The 15,924-nt window shown below is 41.2% G+C and overlaps 2 protein-coding genes and 1 pseudogene across 2 annotated transcripts; 2 read left to right on the forward strand and 1 right to left on the reverse strand.

The window, feature by feature from the left end:
- The first annotated feature begins 2,558 nt into the window (after positions 1-2,558).
- LOC104758313 (putative carboxylesterase 5) lies at positions 2,559-3,925 on the forward strand. Its single transcript, XM_010481154.3, has one exon. It carries the CDS (start codon positions 2,800-2,802, stop codon positions 3,757-3,759), a length of 960 nt encoding a protein of 319 aa, XP_010479456.1. The 5' UTR covers positions 2,559-2,799; the 3' UTR covers positions 3,760-3,925.
- Positions 3,926-3,963: 38 nt separating this feature from the next.
- LOC104758314 (putative carboxylesterase 4, mitochondrial pseudogene) lies at positions 3,964-5,462 on the forward strand (annotated as a pseudogene).
- A 3,944-nt stretch (positions 5,463-9,406) lies between these two features.
- On the reverse strand, positions 9,407-10,109 carry LOC147924733 (uncharacterized). The gene is made up of 3 exons (XM_087496927.1): positions 9,975-10,109; positions 9,617-9,887; positions 9,407-9,525 (listed from the first exon to the last, which is right to left on the reverse strand). Exons 1-3 carry the CDS (start codon positions 10,107-10,109, stop codon positions 9,407-9,409), a joined length of 525 nt encoding a protein of 174 aa, XP_087353053.1.
- Between the last annotated feature and the right edge of the window lie 5,815 nt (positions 10,110-15,924).

Here is a 15,924-nt window from a genome sequence, read left to right on the forward strand (position 1 = left end):
TAACTATAATTTTGTTTCCAAATTTCTGGAGCCCATCGCTCTCTGAAAGTGGTCCTGATAGTGGTTCAACAAATCCGTCTGCTTCCGTCAACGAGAAAACACAGTAGATTCCCGTCGCATTATGGACCAGATCTAGAATCTGGAGAAACATTTATTGTAGACAACATAGAAACTCAGTAGACTAAATCGGTGTGTTATTATTATTGTCCACAAAAATATTGTCTATCATGAAGTGTAGTGTTCTTTTGAATTTGTCTATTTTGTGTTAGATTTTGTCTATCATTATGTCTCCGGTTCAGTTAAGTCATGTCTCTTGTTATTGTCTACTGTGATATTATCTTTATGAAGTTATAGAAATTGGAGTAGACAAATTTGCACTTGGTTGGACCAGATATGGTATCTGGAAAATCGTTTTGTCTGGACAACCTAGTAACTCAGTAGACTAAACCTTAGTAGACGAAATCGTTTTGTTATTATTATTGTCTACTATGATATTGTCTATCATGTGTAATTGGAAGGTTGTTTATTCTTGACACCCTAGTAAATCAGTAACTCGTTTTCAAAAAATATTGTCTACCATTTTATTTGTTGTCCACTTGGTATGGGTGGGTAGACTAGTTCCAATATGAATATGTTGTGTCCACCACTATGTGGATTTGTCTCAACTTAATATGTTGTCCATAACTTTGTGGACTTGTTTTGATATCATTACGTTGTCCACCACTTTGTTACTATATATTTATCTATTGTCCACCAATTCTTGTCTATGCATCTCAAGAAATTCTTGTCCACACGTCTTGGGAAATGCTTCTGATCACGCGCCCGTCTTTCTCCATGTGCCACCATCGATAGAAATTTAATTGTAAGGGTAATCTAGTAAAACTGAGTGTGCATTTTTAAAAAGGTAAAACAATATATGGCACATTTGAAAAGAATTTTTAAAAATATGGCATAAATGGCAAAAATCCCTTTTGTCAACATCTCTCTGCCCATATTACTATTAGCTGTGTTGTAACTTGCAAGTAATGGAAACTTCTTAAAGAATCCATCTGCTTTTTGCTATTTGTCATTTTCTTCAAATTTACACTACCAACCAAAAAAAAAAAAAGAGAAACAGAAATAAATGCTACGTGTCAAATTCTCATAAACAGAAATAAACAGAAATGTTTTTGTTTCCACAAAAAAAGAGTCCTAAACTAGAAGGAATTTTGATATTGATACTATATACAAAATGGCTAGACAAGAAAGATTTGATTCCTTTGATTGAAGGTGTTTTGTCAAGAGAAAACTAACTAATGTGCCATGAATAGTTAATTTTCTTTTCAAATGTGCCATAATCGTTAAAGTCTTTTCTAATGTGCCATAACGATGGCATGAAGGGAGAAGAGAAAGACTAAATTGTCCCTGGCAAAATCTGCAATATCTTCATCTTCCATTTTTGTTTTTTTTCCTGTTCTCTCTCACGTGGTTTTCTGTGTGTTGCTCTCTTCTCTTTTAAACAAATCAACAAATCAACTTATAACTATAATTTTGTTTCCAAATTTCTGGAGCCCATCGCTCTCTGAAAGTGGTCCTGATAGTGGTTCAACAAATCCGTCTGCTTCCGTCAACGAGAAAACACAGTAGATTCCCGTCGCATTATGGACCAGATCTAGAATCTGGAGAAACATTTATTGTAGACAACATAGAAACTCAGTAGACTAAATCGGTGTGTTATTATTATTGTCCACAAAAATATTGTCTATCATGAAGTGTAGTGTTCTTTTGAATTTGTCTATTTTGTGTTAGATTTTGTCTATCATTATGTCTCCGGTTCAGTTAAGTCATGTCTCTTGTTATTGTCTACTGTGATATTATCTTTATGAAGTTATAGAAATTGGAGTAGACAAATTTGCACTTGGTTGGACCAGATATGGTATCTGGAAAATCGTTTTGTCTGGACAACCTAGTAACTCAGTAGACTAAACCTTAGTAGACGAAATCGTTTTGTTATTATTATTGTCTACTATGATATTGTCTATCATGTGTAATTGGAAGGTTGTTTATTCTTGACACCCTAGTAAATCAGTAACTCGTTTTCAAAAAATATTGTCTACCATTTTATTTGTTGTCCACTTGGTATGGGTGGGTAGACTAGTTCCAATATGAATATGTTGTGTCCACCACTATGTGGATTTGTCTCAACTTAATATGTTGTCCATAACTTTGTGGACTTGTTTTGATATCATTACGTTGTCCACCACTTTGTTACTATATATTTATCTATTGTCCACCAATTCTTGTCTATGCATCTCAAGAAATTCTTGTCCACACGTCTTGGGAAATGCTTCTGATCACGCGCCCGTCTTTCTCCATGTGCCACCATCGATAGAAATTTAATTGTAAGGGTAATCTAGTAAAACTGAGTGTGCATTTTTAAAAAGGTAAAACAATATATGGCACATTTGAAAAGAATTTTTAAAAATATGGCATAAATGGCAAAAATCCCTTTTGTCAACATCTCTCTGCCCATATTACTATTAGCTGTGTTGTAACTTGCAAATAATTGAAACTTCTTAAAGAATCCATCTGCTTTTTGCTATTTGTCATTTTCTTCAAATTTACACTACCAACCAAAAAAAAAAAAGAGAAACAGAAATAAATGCTACGTGTCAAATTCTCGTACTCTCTCTCAATGCAACGCCGCGTCGTACTCGTATCTATAAAAAAAAAAAAATTAAAATATTCACTACTCACTACTACATAAACGCGTCACACTCCACTCCACAAAAGCTCCAACTCCAACCACACTTCTCATCAATGAAATCTGAAATCGCCTCTGAGTTTCACCCGTTCGTTCGTATTTACAAAGACGGCCGCGTCGAGCGACTCATCGGAAACGACATCATCCCGTCGTCTCTAGATCCATCAAACGACGTCGTTTCCAAAGACGTTATATACTCCCCCGAGCACAACCTCTCCGTTCGTCTCTTCCTCCCTCAAAAAGTCCACGTAGACAAAAAACTACCTCTGCTTATCTACATCCACGGCGGAGCTTGGATCATCGAGTCACCTTTCTCCCCAATCTACCACAACTACCTCGTGGCTGTCACCAAATCAGCAAACTGCCTCGCCGTCTCTGTTCAGTACCGCCGTGCGCCAGAGGATCCGGTTCCGTCGATGTACGAAGACGTATGGTCCGCGATCCAATGGACCTTCTCTCATGCTAACGGATCTGGTGGTGGTCCTGAAGATTGGATCAACAAACACGCCGATTTCGACAGAGTGTTTCTCGCCGGAGACAGCGCCGGAGGTAACATATCGCATCACATGGCGATGAAAGCTGGTGAAGAGAAGAAGCTAGGTATCAAAATCAAAGGTATCGCGGTTGTTCATCCAGCTTTCTGGGGAACAGATCCGGTTGATGAGCTCGATATGCAAGACAAAGAGATGAGAAGCGGTATCGCGGTGGTTTGGGAAAAAGTCGCGAGTCCGAATAGTGTGAACGGTACGGATGACCCGTTGTTTAACGTAAACGGATCCGGGTCGGATTTTTCGGGGTTGGGTTGTGAGAAGGTTTTGGTTGCTGTGGCTGGGAAAGATGTGTTTTGGAGGCAAGGTTTGGCTTACGCGAGGAATCTGGACAAGTGTGAGTGGGGTGGGAGTGTGGAAGTGGTTGAGGAAAAAGATGAAGGACATGTGTTTCATTTGCAGAATCCAGATTCTGATAAGGCTTTGAAGTTTTTGAACAAGTTCGTCGATTTTATTACTACTGGTTGATAAAAATGTTTTGTAAAAATGTTTGTTTGTTCTTCATGATTTTAAATTTGGTTATGTAATCTTGGATTTGAATTTGGTTTATGTAACCTTATGTTTTTAACCGGGTCGGTTTGAATTTGGTTATGTAATTTACTAATTTTATGTTTTCAACCGGGTCGGTTATCTATTTTCTAATTTTCATTAATTTCTTATCCAAAAGCACTTCCTCTCCGACAAAAGTGATAGAACCCAAGTCCCAAACAAACGCACATTCTCTATCGGACACCTAGATAAGTAGATAGATAGCAACCTTCGCCGGATAAAATATTCCGGTGATCATGCTCCGACGAATCACCTTTTCCTCTTCGCAATCTCTCTTCGTTTGCTTAACTCGCCAGCTCCCTCGCCCTCACTCGTCACCGACAACCATCGCCGTCTCCGGCCGGAACTTTCGCCGGCTATCAACTCTCCGCTGTTTTTGTTCACACTCTTCATCTGAAATAATCTCCGAGCATCCTCCGTTCATCCGGGTTTACAAAGACGGTCGTATCGAGCGTCTTTCAGGCATCGAAACCGTCCCGGCTTCCCTAAACCCACAAAACGACGTCTTTTCCAAAGATGTTGTATACCTGCCGGAGCATAACCTCTCCGTTCGTCTCTTCCTCCCTCATAAATCCACACAACTCACCGCCGCTAACAAACTCCCTCTGCTTATCTACTTCCACGGTGGTGCTTGGATCGTCGAGTCCCCTACTTCCCTTTCTCCCCAATCTACCACAATTTCCTCACCGAGGTTGTCAAACCCGGTAACTGCCTCGCCGTCTCTGTTCAGTACCGCCGTGCGCCGGAGGATCCGGTTCCGGCTGCGTATGAGGACGCATGGTCCGCGATCCAGTGGATAGTCTCTCACTACGGTGGGTCTGGTCAAGAAGAATGGATTAACAAATACGCCGATTTCGAAAGAGTTTATCTCGCCGGGGATAGGGCCGGCGGTAATATATCGCATCACATGGCAATGAGAGCTGGTAAAGAGAAGCTTAAGCCAAGAATCAAAGGGACTGTGATTGTTCATCCAGCTTTTTGGGGAAAAGATCCTGTCGATGAACACGATGTGCAAGACAGAGTGATCAGAAGCGGAGTTGCACAAGTTTGGGAAAAGCTTGTGAGTCCGAATAGTGTTGATGGAGTGAATGATCCATGGGCTAATGTAGTTGGATCCGGGTCGGACTTTTCCGGGATGGGATGTGAGAAGGTTTTGGTTGCGGTGGCTGGAAAAGATGTGTTTGTGAGGCAAGGTTTAGCTTACGCGGGGAAGCTGAAGAAGAGTGGGTGGCAAGGAACGGTGGAGGTGATGGAGGAAGAAGGTGAAGATCATTGTTTCCATCTCTTAAACCCTAGTTCTGAAAATACTCCCAAGTTCATGAAGAAATTTGTGGAGTTTATAACCGGTTAAAGAATCTCTCTGATTAAAATTTAGGTTCAAGAAATCAAATACATGAATGAGACTTGTGGTTGTCTTCTTTTTCTATTCCATAGCAAAACCAGTAACACAAAAGCTCCAAGAGACTTTTGTCGGTGGACGATTAGTGGTAATCGTGGCCGCGGTACGTTACGTAGCATCAACTAATCGTTTACTGGTCTAGTAGTGTTTTACAACGCTTTCTTCTTCTTTCGTTATGTGTTTTCATAACTTCGATAAGTGTGTGCTTCAACTTCCCTACCAACTATGTGACCCAACAAAGTCGTAGCCATGTGTTAACAAAAAAAAAAACATGCAGTAATACAATTTCGTTTTTGATACGTCTTCTGCACTGACAACAAACACTCTAATTTGTCATCGAACAATAATAATTTGTGTTCAAATGAAAATAGATATTGTATAATTTGTCCACCTCATAATTGTCTATATTTACCCAATATCTAGATGAGTTTTACGAATTTATGAAATTTGCATATCATTATATGCATCGAATTTGGCACAATGATTGATTTGTGATTTGTGATTTGTGATGACAACGTTTCGGCGGATTTTAACCCCTAAAACAAACGATAGAAAAAGTCTGTCATTATCTTAATTTGTCTTAATTTTGTGCAATATCAGGCTCAAATTAAACTAGGTATAGACGGGATCATACAAATAAAACCCTTTTAAAATGTCTAGATACATTTACAGATGACAGTTTTGGTATACACTATTGGTCCACCCCTAAGTAATGGAAAGCAATCTAAGTTGTGATTTTATCATTTTACTAAAAAGAAACTAATGATTTGTTACCATACGTAACACTTACTAACAAAATGACACTGATATGACAAATTTAGGGTGTGTATTCAATTTGACATTTTAAGTGATTTGTATAAAATTTACAAATGCTATGTTATTCAATCATATATTTTAAAAAGTCTACTAAAATCATATAAACTTCCCTAAAATCATCAAATCATTTAAAATCTCATAAAAACTCAAATCATTTTGAATTTTTCCAACAAATGGAATTGTCAACTGATTTCCTTTGTGCAATACCGCTAAAATTTAAAGCACCAGTAAGAGCCAAAGTTATACTTGATTAAAAACGACAAGACCACAAATAGTCGCATTATGAAACAAAATAATTTGACCACAAATCGTGATGACTTAACCCTTAAGCCACCCACGAATCTTAGTATCAAGAACGTTGCCAATGTAACTATAGGCAGCTTCCGATGGATGTATCGAGTCAAAGAACAGAAACTCCGAGCGATGATTCTTGGTCCGCTATTCAGTGGATCTTTTCTCACTCTGATGATTGGATAAAAGAACACGCCGACTTAAATAAAGTTTTTATCGCCGGAGACAGCGCTGGAGCCCTAATAGTGTAGATGGAGTGGATGATCCGTGGCTTAACGTTGTTGGCTCTGGGACGGATATATCCGGGTTGGGATGTGAGAAGGTTTTGGTTGCTGTGGCCGGTAAAGATGCGTTTTGGCGGCAAGGGTTGGCTTACGCGGCGAAGTTGAAGAAGAGTGAGTGGCAAGGAGTGATGGAAGTGGTGGAAGACGAAGAGGAAGCACTCTGCTTCCATCTCCATAACCCTAATTCTCAAAATGCTTCCAAACTGATGAAGACCTTTGTGGAGTTTGTAATACAATAAGAGGGGTATTGAACTTGACAATTTAAAGGATTCTATAGTTTTCTTAAAATTACTTGTTATTTATAAAAATCTTTAAGAGGGGGTATTAAACTTATATTTTAAAGGATTTGATAGATTTCAAAATTTTAGAATTTTAAAATATCTGAGTGAGTTTTTAGGAGATTTGATTATTTTTTAGAGTTTTTATATTTTTAAAAAGAAAATGAAGTGTGATTGTGGGAGATTTTATCATTAAACTTTGGATGATTTTATTAGAATATTTTGTCAACAAAGGATTTAGGGGGGTTATTGGTTCATGATTTAATGAAAATTTTAATGACTTTAAAATAAAGGATTCTAACAGATTGTTTAGAAAGTTTTTTAAAATCTTGTGATTTATTTTTCCTAATCTTATAAAATCTCTCATAAAATCTTGCAAACTTTCTCAAACAATATTGCAGAATGTTCTCTTATTTATTTAATGCTTTTGTCAAAAAACCAATAACTTGTGTTCGAAAGGAGGAAAATCTTGTGAGATTGGCTCGGTAACCGGTCCAACAGCATGCCAACAGATCTGCCAAGCGATCATCTCGACCCTGGGCACCACCTGCTGCAACCCCACACCTGGGTTCCCAGCACCCCCGGCACGCTCACCGGCTAACCCCCTCTGGTCCCTCCTGATACGCTTGCGACCCTCTGACGTACCTCCTCGTGGAACTCTGGACCACACACTCGCTGGCCTCGAGACCCGCCCAACAATGACCACGACCACGTCCCCGTCCAAGACCAACAACTCAAACATCTTAACCACTGATCTTCCAAGAACGGAGGCTAACAAGCAGAAAACAAATCAATACCACACAAAGAAACATAACTATAACTCACCGTGGAATCTCATTGAAGGCTCGAAGAGGATGTTCTAGGACTCCATGCCACACACAATTGACTAACTCACATAATCAATCAAAGCATGCAATCCAAAACATCACAACAGTAACCTAGCGAACCCAAACCTAGAACCATAAGGGCTCTGATACCAAAATGAAAAGACCGACATTTTTTTTTTAATAATAAATAATAAATATATAATATAATATAATAATAAACTACAACTAGTGGTCCCATATCCACTAGCCACCTAACCACAATCACAATCATCAGCGGAAAACATTACCAATATCCAATAAATATAAATAGCCAATATTAATTCCAATCATAAACTAATGATCCAAACAACATCCAAAGAACCAGCAATCCTAAACAACATTCTAGGACTCCACTCTAGCAACCTAACAGAAGCCAGACAACCAAACGAACCACTAGAACATCCTCGTCTTCGTCGCCCATATTCCACGGTCACACTTTGCCTTTACCTGCACCACAAACACATATTGCAATGCATGAGTATTTAATAAACACTCAGTAAGGCAATCCTCCCATCTACTGGGCTATACACACAAGCAATAGAGACATCTCTAACCATCAACCAACAATCATCGATCAACAATCAACAATCAACAAGCCAAACAACACATAAACAAGCATATTAGAGAAATCTCCAGCTTAGATAAGCCATGGTCCTGCACTTACCTTAACAAGTGATTCACAAAACTAAATACAACCAAATGAGAGGCTTTCCAATATCCAAGAACAACCAAACCTGTTCCTACAACCAATCACAACAACAAACAAATATTGAAAACAAACTGCCAGAAAAAAAACCAGAAAAGAATAACCTCACAAGTGAAACCACGAAATCAAAACGAACCGTTAACTTTCTAATCCCTCCGGTGAAAAGCAAGGTCTATACGTCCAGAAGCTTCGGCCAAAATATTAGCACAATCGGATCTAAGATGAAACCACAATCGATCCCGTAACACCTGCTGGTCTCAATCCGCGAATGAGAAGAAACGCCCCACGAAACTGCCAATATCTCCTAGAATATTAACCCAAATTCACTTCTATAAAAAGGCGAGTGTACGAAAATCTCTTAGCTACAACCATACTAAAAATTCCTACCTTTCAAAACGATTTGACCAGTCGAATTCTCCTTCTCCCAAATCCTGACAGTTCTGTTTCTCTCTTATAACTAAGGAAAAAGCTTGATCTCCTTCTCTTTCTCCTTTGCACCAAATAACCAACACTTAACTGTCTTTCTCTCCCTCTCTCAGATGAAAATGTCGACCAAAACACAAAAGCATGAGAGGAGGCGTGAGTTGAGAAAGAGATTAGGGCTTTTTGGTTTAGTTAGATTAAACCAGGATTTAATTAAACCAAAATTAATTAAAATCCACTCTTTTGGTTTACTCAACATAACTCAAACTCTATTCCCGGAACACGGATGTTACACACCTTCATAGGTAGGGTTTGCAACTATCCTATCCCATTTATACATAAATTCCCAACAGGTTTCACCTACTGCAATACAATCAATCTCCTTGCCACTTAAGAGGAGAAATATGAGGAAAAGAATACATTTATTTATGATCGAGTGATTTTTTTAAAAATTGTGAAAAGAAAGAATTTTTATAAGTAATTTAAAAGATAAGTTAGATTACTTACTCGATGTCAATAACAGTAAAAGGAAGTACATTTTTCTGGCCATTGTATCCACCTTCATAATCAAGGAAACTAATAAAACGACGTTCTCCTACTTCCAACACCTTTCCACAAAAATCTACAAAAAAAAAAAAAAAGAGTACAAAGATAAATCAGAAGCAGATGGTGAACATTAAACAATTAAAGCATTATAGGGTTTATTAATTTACCAACACAACAGTTTCTCTCATCTGGTGTAGCATTTTGAAACTTTGTTCCATCTGTTAAATTATAAAAATTGTCTGAAGACCTGGGAGGTATTGGGCTGATCTGTGTTTTGCGTGTAATCAATATTTCGAATTGATTGTTTGAGTTCCTTGACGCTTGCTGGCTTTCTCTCACTTTGAACCTATAAAAAAGAAACCACTGTCCTTGGTCCAATATGTCTATGAATCGATCGAAGTAATCTCGAGGTTGGATTTTAGCATCAATTCTTTTACCCTACATCAAAAATGAAAAGCAAATGATATGAATATAAGTTATTAAAAACTTAACATGTAGGAAAAAAAAATTATAAATTTAAATTACCTTCTCATCCACCAAAATCAAACATTTATAGATGGGTTCTCCGAATAGTATATGGGGTGTCCGCAAGCGGAGTATTTTCACTGCAATACTCAATCTCTTCTTTGTCTGATTCAATTCTTCTATGTATGCAACCATTTATATAATATTTTTGTTTAATTACTTGAATAGAAGAAGGAATATGAAAGATGAGTGGTAAGGAAGATGAAAGATGAGTGGTAAGGAAGATGAAAGATGAGTAGTATGTAAGATGAAAGATGAAATATGAGTTTTTGTTTCAAAACCGATAAACGTTTTTAAATGCTGAGAAATAAATGTTTGATGCTAGTGGGATGTTGAAACAACCGACCTTTTTTTTTAATAATAAATAATAAATATAATATAATAAAATAAACTACAGCTAGTGGTCCCATACCCACTAGCCACCTAACCACCAACACATTCAACAGCGGAATAACATAATCAATATCCAATAATAAACCAATAATAACCAATAACAAACCAATATTATAGCAAAGACAATATCCCAATACCAAACAACAAGAAACAAGGAACCAGCAACCTAGTAATTTTTCTAATGACCCAACTCTAGCAACCTAGCAATGCCAGACAACATCCAATCGAGTCCCTAGAACATTCTCCTCTTCATTGCCTTGATTCCACGATCACACTTTGCCTTTACCTGCACCACAAACACAAATTGAGATGTATGAGTATTTGATAAACACTCAGTGAGGCAATCCTCCCATCTACTGGGCTATACACACAAGCAATAAGATCTCTACATGCCACAAACAACAATCAATAAAACAAACCAGGCATTATACAAAGCACACAGCAATCCGTCGTAGCTGAAAGAAGGGTGTCGACCGACACCAGATGGTGTCGATCGACACTGAAAATCTGGTGTCGACCAACACCATACTGGTGTCAACCGACACCCTGCCCGACACTCCCGAAAACCCTAGTTTGTGTCAACCGACACCTCCACATGGCATCGATCGACACTCGCCAAAGTCTCGAGCCGTCCTCGCGTTGGTGTCGACCGACACCCCAACAGGTGTCGACCGACACCGTTGCCCAGCAGCGATTTCCTTCGATCAAAAACTCCGAATCTCGCCTCCAATCTTCCCCAATCCGCTCCTTGCACTCCTAGAGGCCAAACCCAGCCAAAACAGCGACGAAATACCATAGAAAACTCAAAGAAACAACCACATAAGCACCAAATCACATAAAATCTAGAGATCTTAGCTTAGATAAGCCATGGTCATGCACTCACCTCTTTCAAGAAGATTCTGACCAACAAGAACGAATTCCCTCACTCCTAGCAAGCTTCTAACACCTTCCCAGCCTTAGATCTCCCAGGAACAGCAAGGAATCTCACCAATCTCTCTCAGAACTCAAGAACTACTCTCTCTTTTCTTTTTCTCTGAAAACGGCGGAAAACACAAAACAACACGACCCTAGGTCGTTTTCTTCCTCTAAAAACTCGATTTTAGGGATTCCCTAAACCAACCATGCAAACCGGACAATTAAAAACGAACCGACCAAACCGGCCACAACTAGTGTCGATCGATGCCTCACGAGAAGGTGTCGATCGACACCCTTACCAAAATACCAAAAATTGGTTTGCAGGTGTTACAATTCTCCCCCACCAATCTAGATTCATCCTCGAATCTCGAACAACCATCAGCCAAGGACTCCCGTGCGACCGTTTCCACGGCCCGCACTCCTCCGACCGATCTACAGAAGGTCACCTCTAGGCGATAGACTCACGCTCCAGGCGTCATTTGCTCTTGACTTTTTGGACTTTCCTTTACTCATAGGCCTAAACCTTGAGTTTTTATTGGCTCCTCATCAGACCTAAGTCTGCATGCCAAATGTTGGCTCCTCATCAGGCCGAAGCCCGCATGCCATAATATATAAGGAAAAGTCCAAACTCGTCTCTCGGGTTGCCACCCTACAGCGCGCCCCCGGATCGTCATCCGAAGTCGATATAACAACCATACTCCCGAGCCACAAAGTCTCTGAATATGGCAGTACTAGAAGAACCTAAGTCCCCCAAGAAACGCGAGCAAACGATTCTGAACACGTCTGAGTCCTATCCCTATCCAGGTTTCCTTCCCGTGGCTCGCGTAAAAACATCTCAATGTCCTACCAACCACATATTTCCTCACTGGAATACCTCATGACCACACAAGGATCATATACACGCCACAAGGGCCGCCACAAAGGCCAAACAAAATGTCCTAAAGAGGACCGCCACCAAGGCCAAACAAATGTCCTAAAGAGGACCGCCACCAAGGCCAAACAAATGTCCTAAAGAAGACCGCCACCAAGGCCAAACAAATGTCCTAAAGAGGACCGCCACCAAGGCACTCTGGCTAAACAGCCCGCCACAAAGGCCATCTGTTCCCGAAGGACCGTCACAAAGACCATCTGTCCCGAAGGACCGTCACAAAGACACTCTGGCTAAACAGCCCGCCACAAAGGCTATCTGTCCCGAAGGACCGTCACAAAGACACTCTGGCTAAACAGCCCGCCACAAAGGCCAAACAAATGTCCTAAAAAGGATCGCCACCAAGGCCACACAAATGTCCTAAAGAGGACCGTCACAAAGACACTCTGGCTAAAAAGCCTGTCACAAAGACCACACATTTTCCAAAAAGACCGCCACACACGGGCACACTGACTCAAAAGTCCACCACTAAGGCCACACACAAGCCCCCCTTTAAGGCTCTCCACCGCTAAAATGGACAAATTCTAACTCCCATAAAACTTTCCATATTTAGCACTTTCCATTTTTGGAAACTTTCCACTTTTGGAAACTTCTCCTTCAGGAAACTTTCCTTCACAACCCCGCCTCACGGAAACTTTGTACCCCAACACCACCTCATCTTGTTACTGAGTCGCACAACCAACCACCCCAAGCGACCGAGTAACAAGAGAGATGGGCTAGAATACTCCATTCCCGCTCCAGCCACGGATAACAGATGGGACCAGGCTAAACAAGCTCAAGTTGCGGCTTGCTTCTCATACCACTTCTTGAACCTTGCCTTCATCTTTGCCTCAGGCTCCCAAGTCTGCTCCTCAACACCATCACAGTCCCACATGACTCTCATCAAAGAAATCTTCTTCTTCCGAAGTTCCTTGATCCTCCTCTCGAGAACCCTCACTGGTCTCGCCTCCACAGTCATGTTAGGATGAAGATCCTCAGGAATCTTAGCCAACACCTGCTCACCCTCACGGAGACACTTCCGCAACATAGACACAAGGAAAACCTTATGGAATGCACGCATAACCTCAGGTAACTCCAATCTATATGCCACTGGTCCAACCCGCTCAATCACTCTGAATGGACCCATATACCTCGGACTCAACTTAGTCTCTGACAATGACCTGTTCGGACCCCGCAACATGGCCATCTTGAGGTACACTCTGTCTCCTACTTGAAACTCAAGATCTCTCCTCCTCCTATCTGCATAACTCCTCTGCCTATCTTGAGCCTCCTTCATGTTCAGCTTGAGAACCCGAATCTTCTCTGAGGTCTCCTGAACAAAACTAGCACCAAACATGCTCCTCTCCCCCACCTGAGTCCAGCATAATGGTGTACGACATGGCCTCCCATATAAAGCCTCATAAGGAGCCATCTTAATACTCGCCTGATAACTGTTGTTGTAAGCAAACTCTACCAAGTTCAGGTGATCTGCCCAATGGCCACCCCAATCCAACACACACATCCTCAGCAAATCCTCCAGCGTCTGGATCGTCCTCTCAGACTGTCCATCTGTCTGGGGATGATAAGCTGTACTCATATGCACATTAGTGCCCATCTCCGCCTGAAATGCCTTCCAGAACACTGAAGTGAACTTAGAATCTCTATCAGACACAATGCTCGCTGGCACCCCATGCAATCTGACTATCTCTCTCACATACTTCTTAGCCAAGACCGCTGCTCCATCAGTCTTCTTAATGGCCAGAAAATGTGCTGACTTAGTCAACCGGTCCACAATGACCAAAATAGCATCAAAGGTCCGTGACACTGGCAATCCTACCAATCCTACCATAAAATCCATAGTGATCATATCCCACTTCCACTCAGGAATGGGTAAACTCTTCAGTAACCCGCCAGGAACCTGATGCTCAGCCTTCACTAGCTGACACACATCACACCTCGAAACCCAACTAGCTACATCCTTCTTCATCCCGACCCAATGATAGTACCTCTTGAGATCACGATACATCTTAGTCGCTCCTGGATGAATGGACAACTTGCTCGCATGAGCCTCTCTCAGAATCTCCTGCCTCAACTCCTCATCCTTGGGCACACACACACGACCGTGCACCAAGATAGTACCATTATCTGAGACCTGATACTCTGAATCCACATCCTTAGAGGCATTCACCAGCCCCAAATCCTTCTCCTGAGCCAACCGCACTCTACTCAGAAGATCTGCTCTATCTACTGCTTCCAAACCCAACGGTTCCTGTGAAACAGCACATAAGCTCAAAGCACTGATCTCCCCTACCAGAGACTCCATCTCATGCTCCTGAGCCGAAGCTACCCTCTTCCGACTCAGAGCATCTGCAACCGTGTTAGCCTTACTAGGATGATAGGCTATCTCCAAATCATAATCCGCCACAAGCTCCATCCACCGCCTCTGTCTCAAATTGAGCTCAGGCTGAGTGAATATATACTTTAGGCTCTTATGATCTGTAAACACCTGTACCTTTGCACCATAAAGATAAGATCTCCAAATCTTCAGGGCAAAAACTACAGCACCCATCTCCAAATCATGAGTAGGATAGTTACCTTCATGCACCCGTAACTACCGCGAAGCATAGGCAATCACCTTCCCATGCTGCATCAGAACACACTCCAAACCAACTCTAGATGCATCTGTATAAACCACATAGGGTTCTCCCTGCTCAGGCAAAGCCAACACTGGCGCAGTAGTCAACATCTCCTTCAGGCTTGCAAAGCCTTCCTCACACTCTTCTGACCAGACAAAAGGAACATCCTTCCCTGTCAACTTAGTCATAGGACGTGCTCTGCTTGCAAACCCCTGCATGAACCTCCTCTAGTAACCTGCCAATCCAAGGAAACTTCTGATCTCTATGGCATTCTGCGGTCTAGGCCAATCTCTGATAGCCTGAATCTTTTCTGGATCTACAGAAACCCCCTCTGCAGAAACAATGTGACCCAGAAAGCCCATCTCACGCTGCCAAAAACTACACTTGCTCAACTTGGCAAACAACTTCTGCTCCCGCAGCTTCTCCATAACTGCCCTCAAATGCACTGCATGCTCCTCATGACTCTTAGAATAAACCAGGATATCGTGGATGAAAATGATGACAGATACATCCAGAAACTCCTGAAACACACTGTTCATCAATCTCATAAACACTGCTGGCGCGTTAGTCAACTCAAAAAGGCATCTCCACGAACTCATAATGCCCATACCTCATCCTGAAAGCCGTCTTTCTCACATCTGCCTCATCTATCGGTATCTGATGATAACCCGACGCCAGATCTACCTTAAAGAACCAAGTAGCACCCCTCAACTGATCCAACAACTCATCGATCCTAGGAAGAGGGTACTTGTTCTTCATAGTGACCCGGTTCAGACCCTGATAATCAATGCACAACCTGAAACTCCCATCCTTCTTCTACACAAACAACACCGGCGCTCCCCACGGTGATACACTAGGACGGATGAATCCCTTACTCAACAAATCCTCTAGCTGCTTCTTCAGCTCTGCCAAACAAACACTCAAGTACGCCGACATCAACTCGAAGCCACACGAATGTCAACCCTCTTGTTCGTCCAAGAACCTCTAGTAACATGTCTCTTAGGGAAAACTTACAGAAGATAGATTAATCCAAAATTAGCTTTCCGCTTAGCTATTCTCCACAGCAAATCATCAATACGAGCGTAATAAAACAAACAAG

Source organism: Camelina sativa, chromosome 17 (assembly GCF_030686135.1).
Source record: "Camelina sativa cultivar CO46 ecotype springtype chromosome 17, ASM3068613v1".
In the NCBI taxonomy this organism is placed as follows: domain Eukaryota; kingdom Viridiplantae; phylum Streptophyta; class Magnoliopsida; order Brassicales; family Brassicaceae; genus Camelina; species Camelina sativa.

Bases quoted from the DNA above. Each gene is read 5' to 3' on its own strand.
- LOC104758313 (XM_010481154.3), top strand. From the start codon at position 2,800: ATGAAATCTGAAATCGCCTCTGAGTTTCACCCGTTCGTTCGTATTTAC.
- LOC147924733 (XM_087496927.1), bottom strand. From the start codon at position 10,109: ATGGTTGCATACATAGAAGAATTGAATCAGACAAAGAAGAGATTGAGT. The intron at 9,888-9,974 runs GTAATTTAAATT...TTTTTGATGTAG, and splicing joins TGATTTTGGTGGATGAGAAG to GGTAAAAGAATTGATGCTAA. The intron at 9,526-9,616 runs GTAAATTAATAA...TTTTTTTTGTAG, and splicing joins TGAGAGAAACTGTTGTGTTG to ATTTTTGTGGAAAGGTGTTG.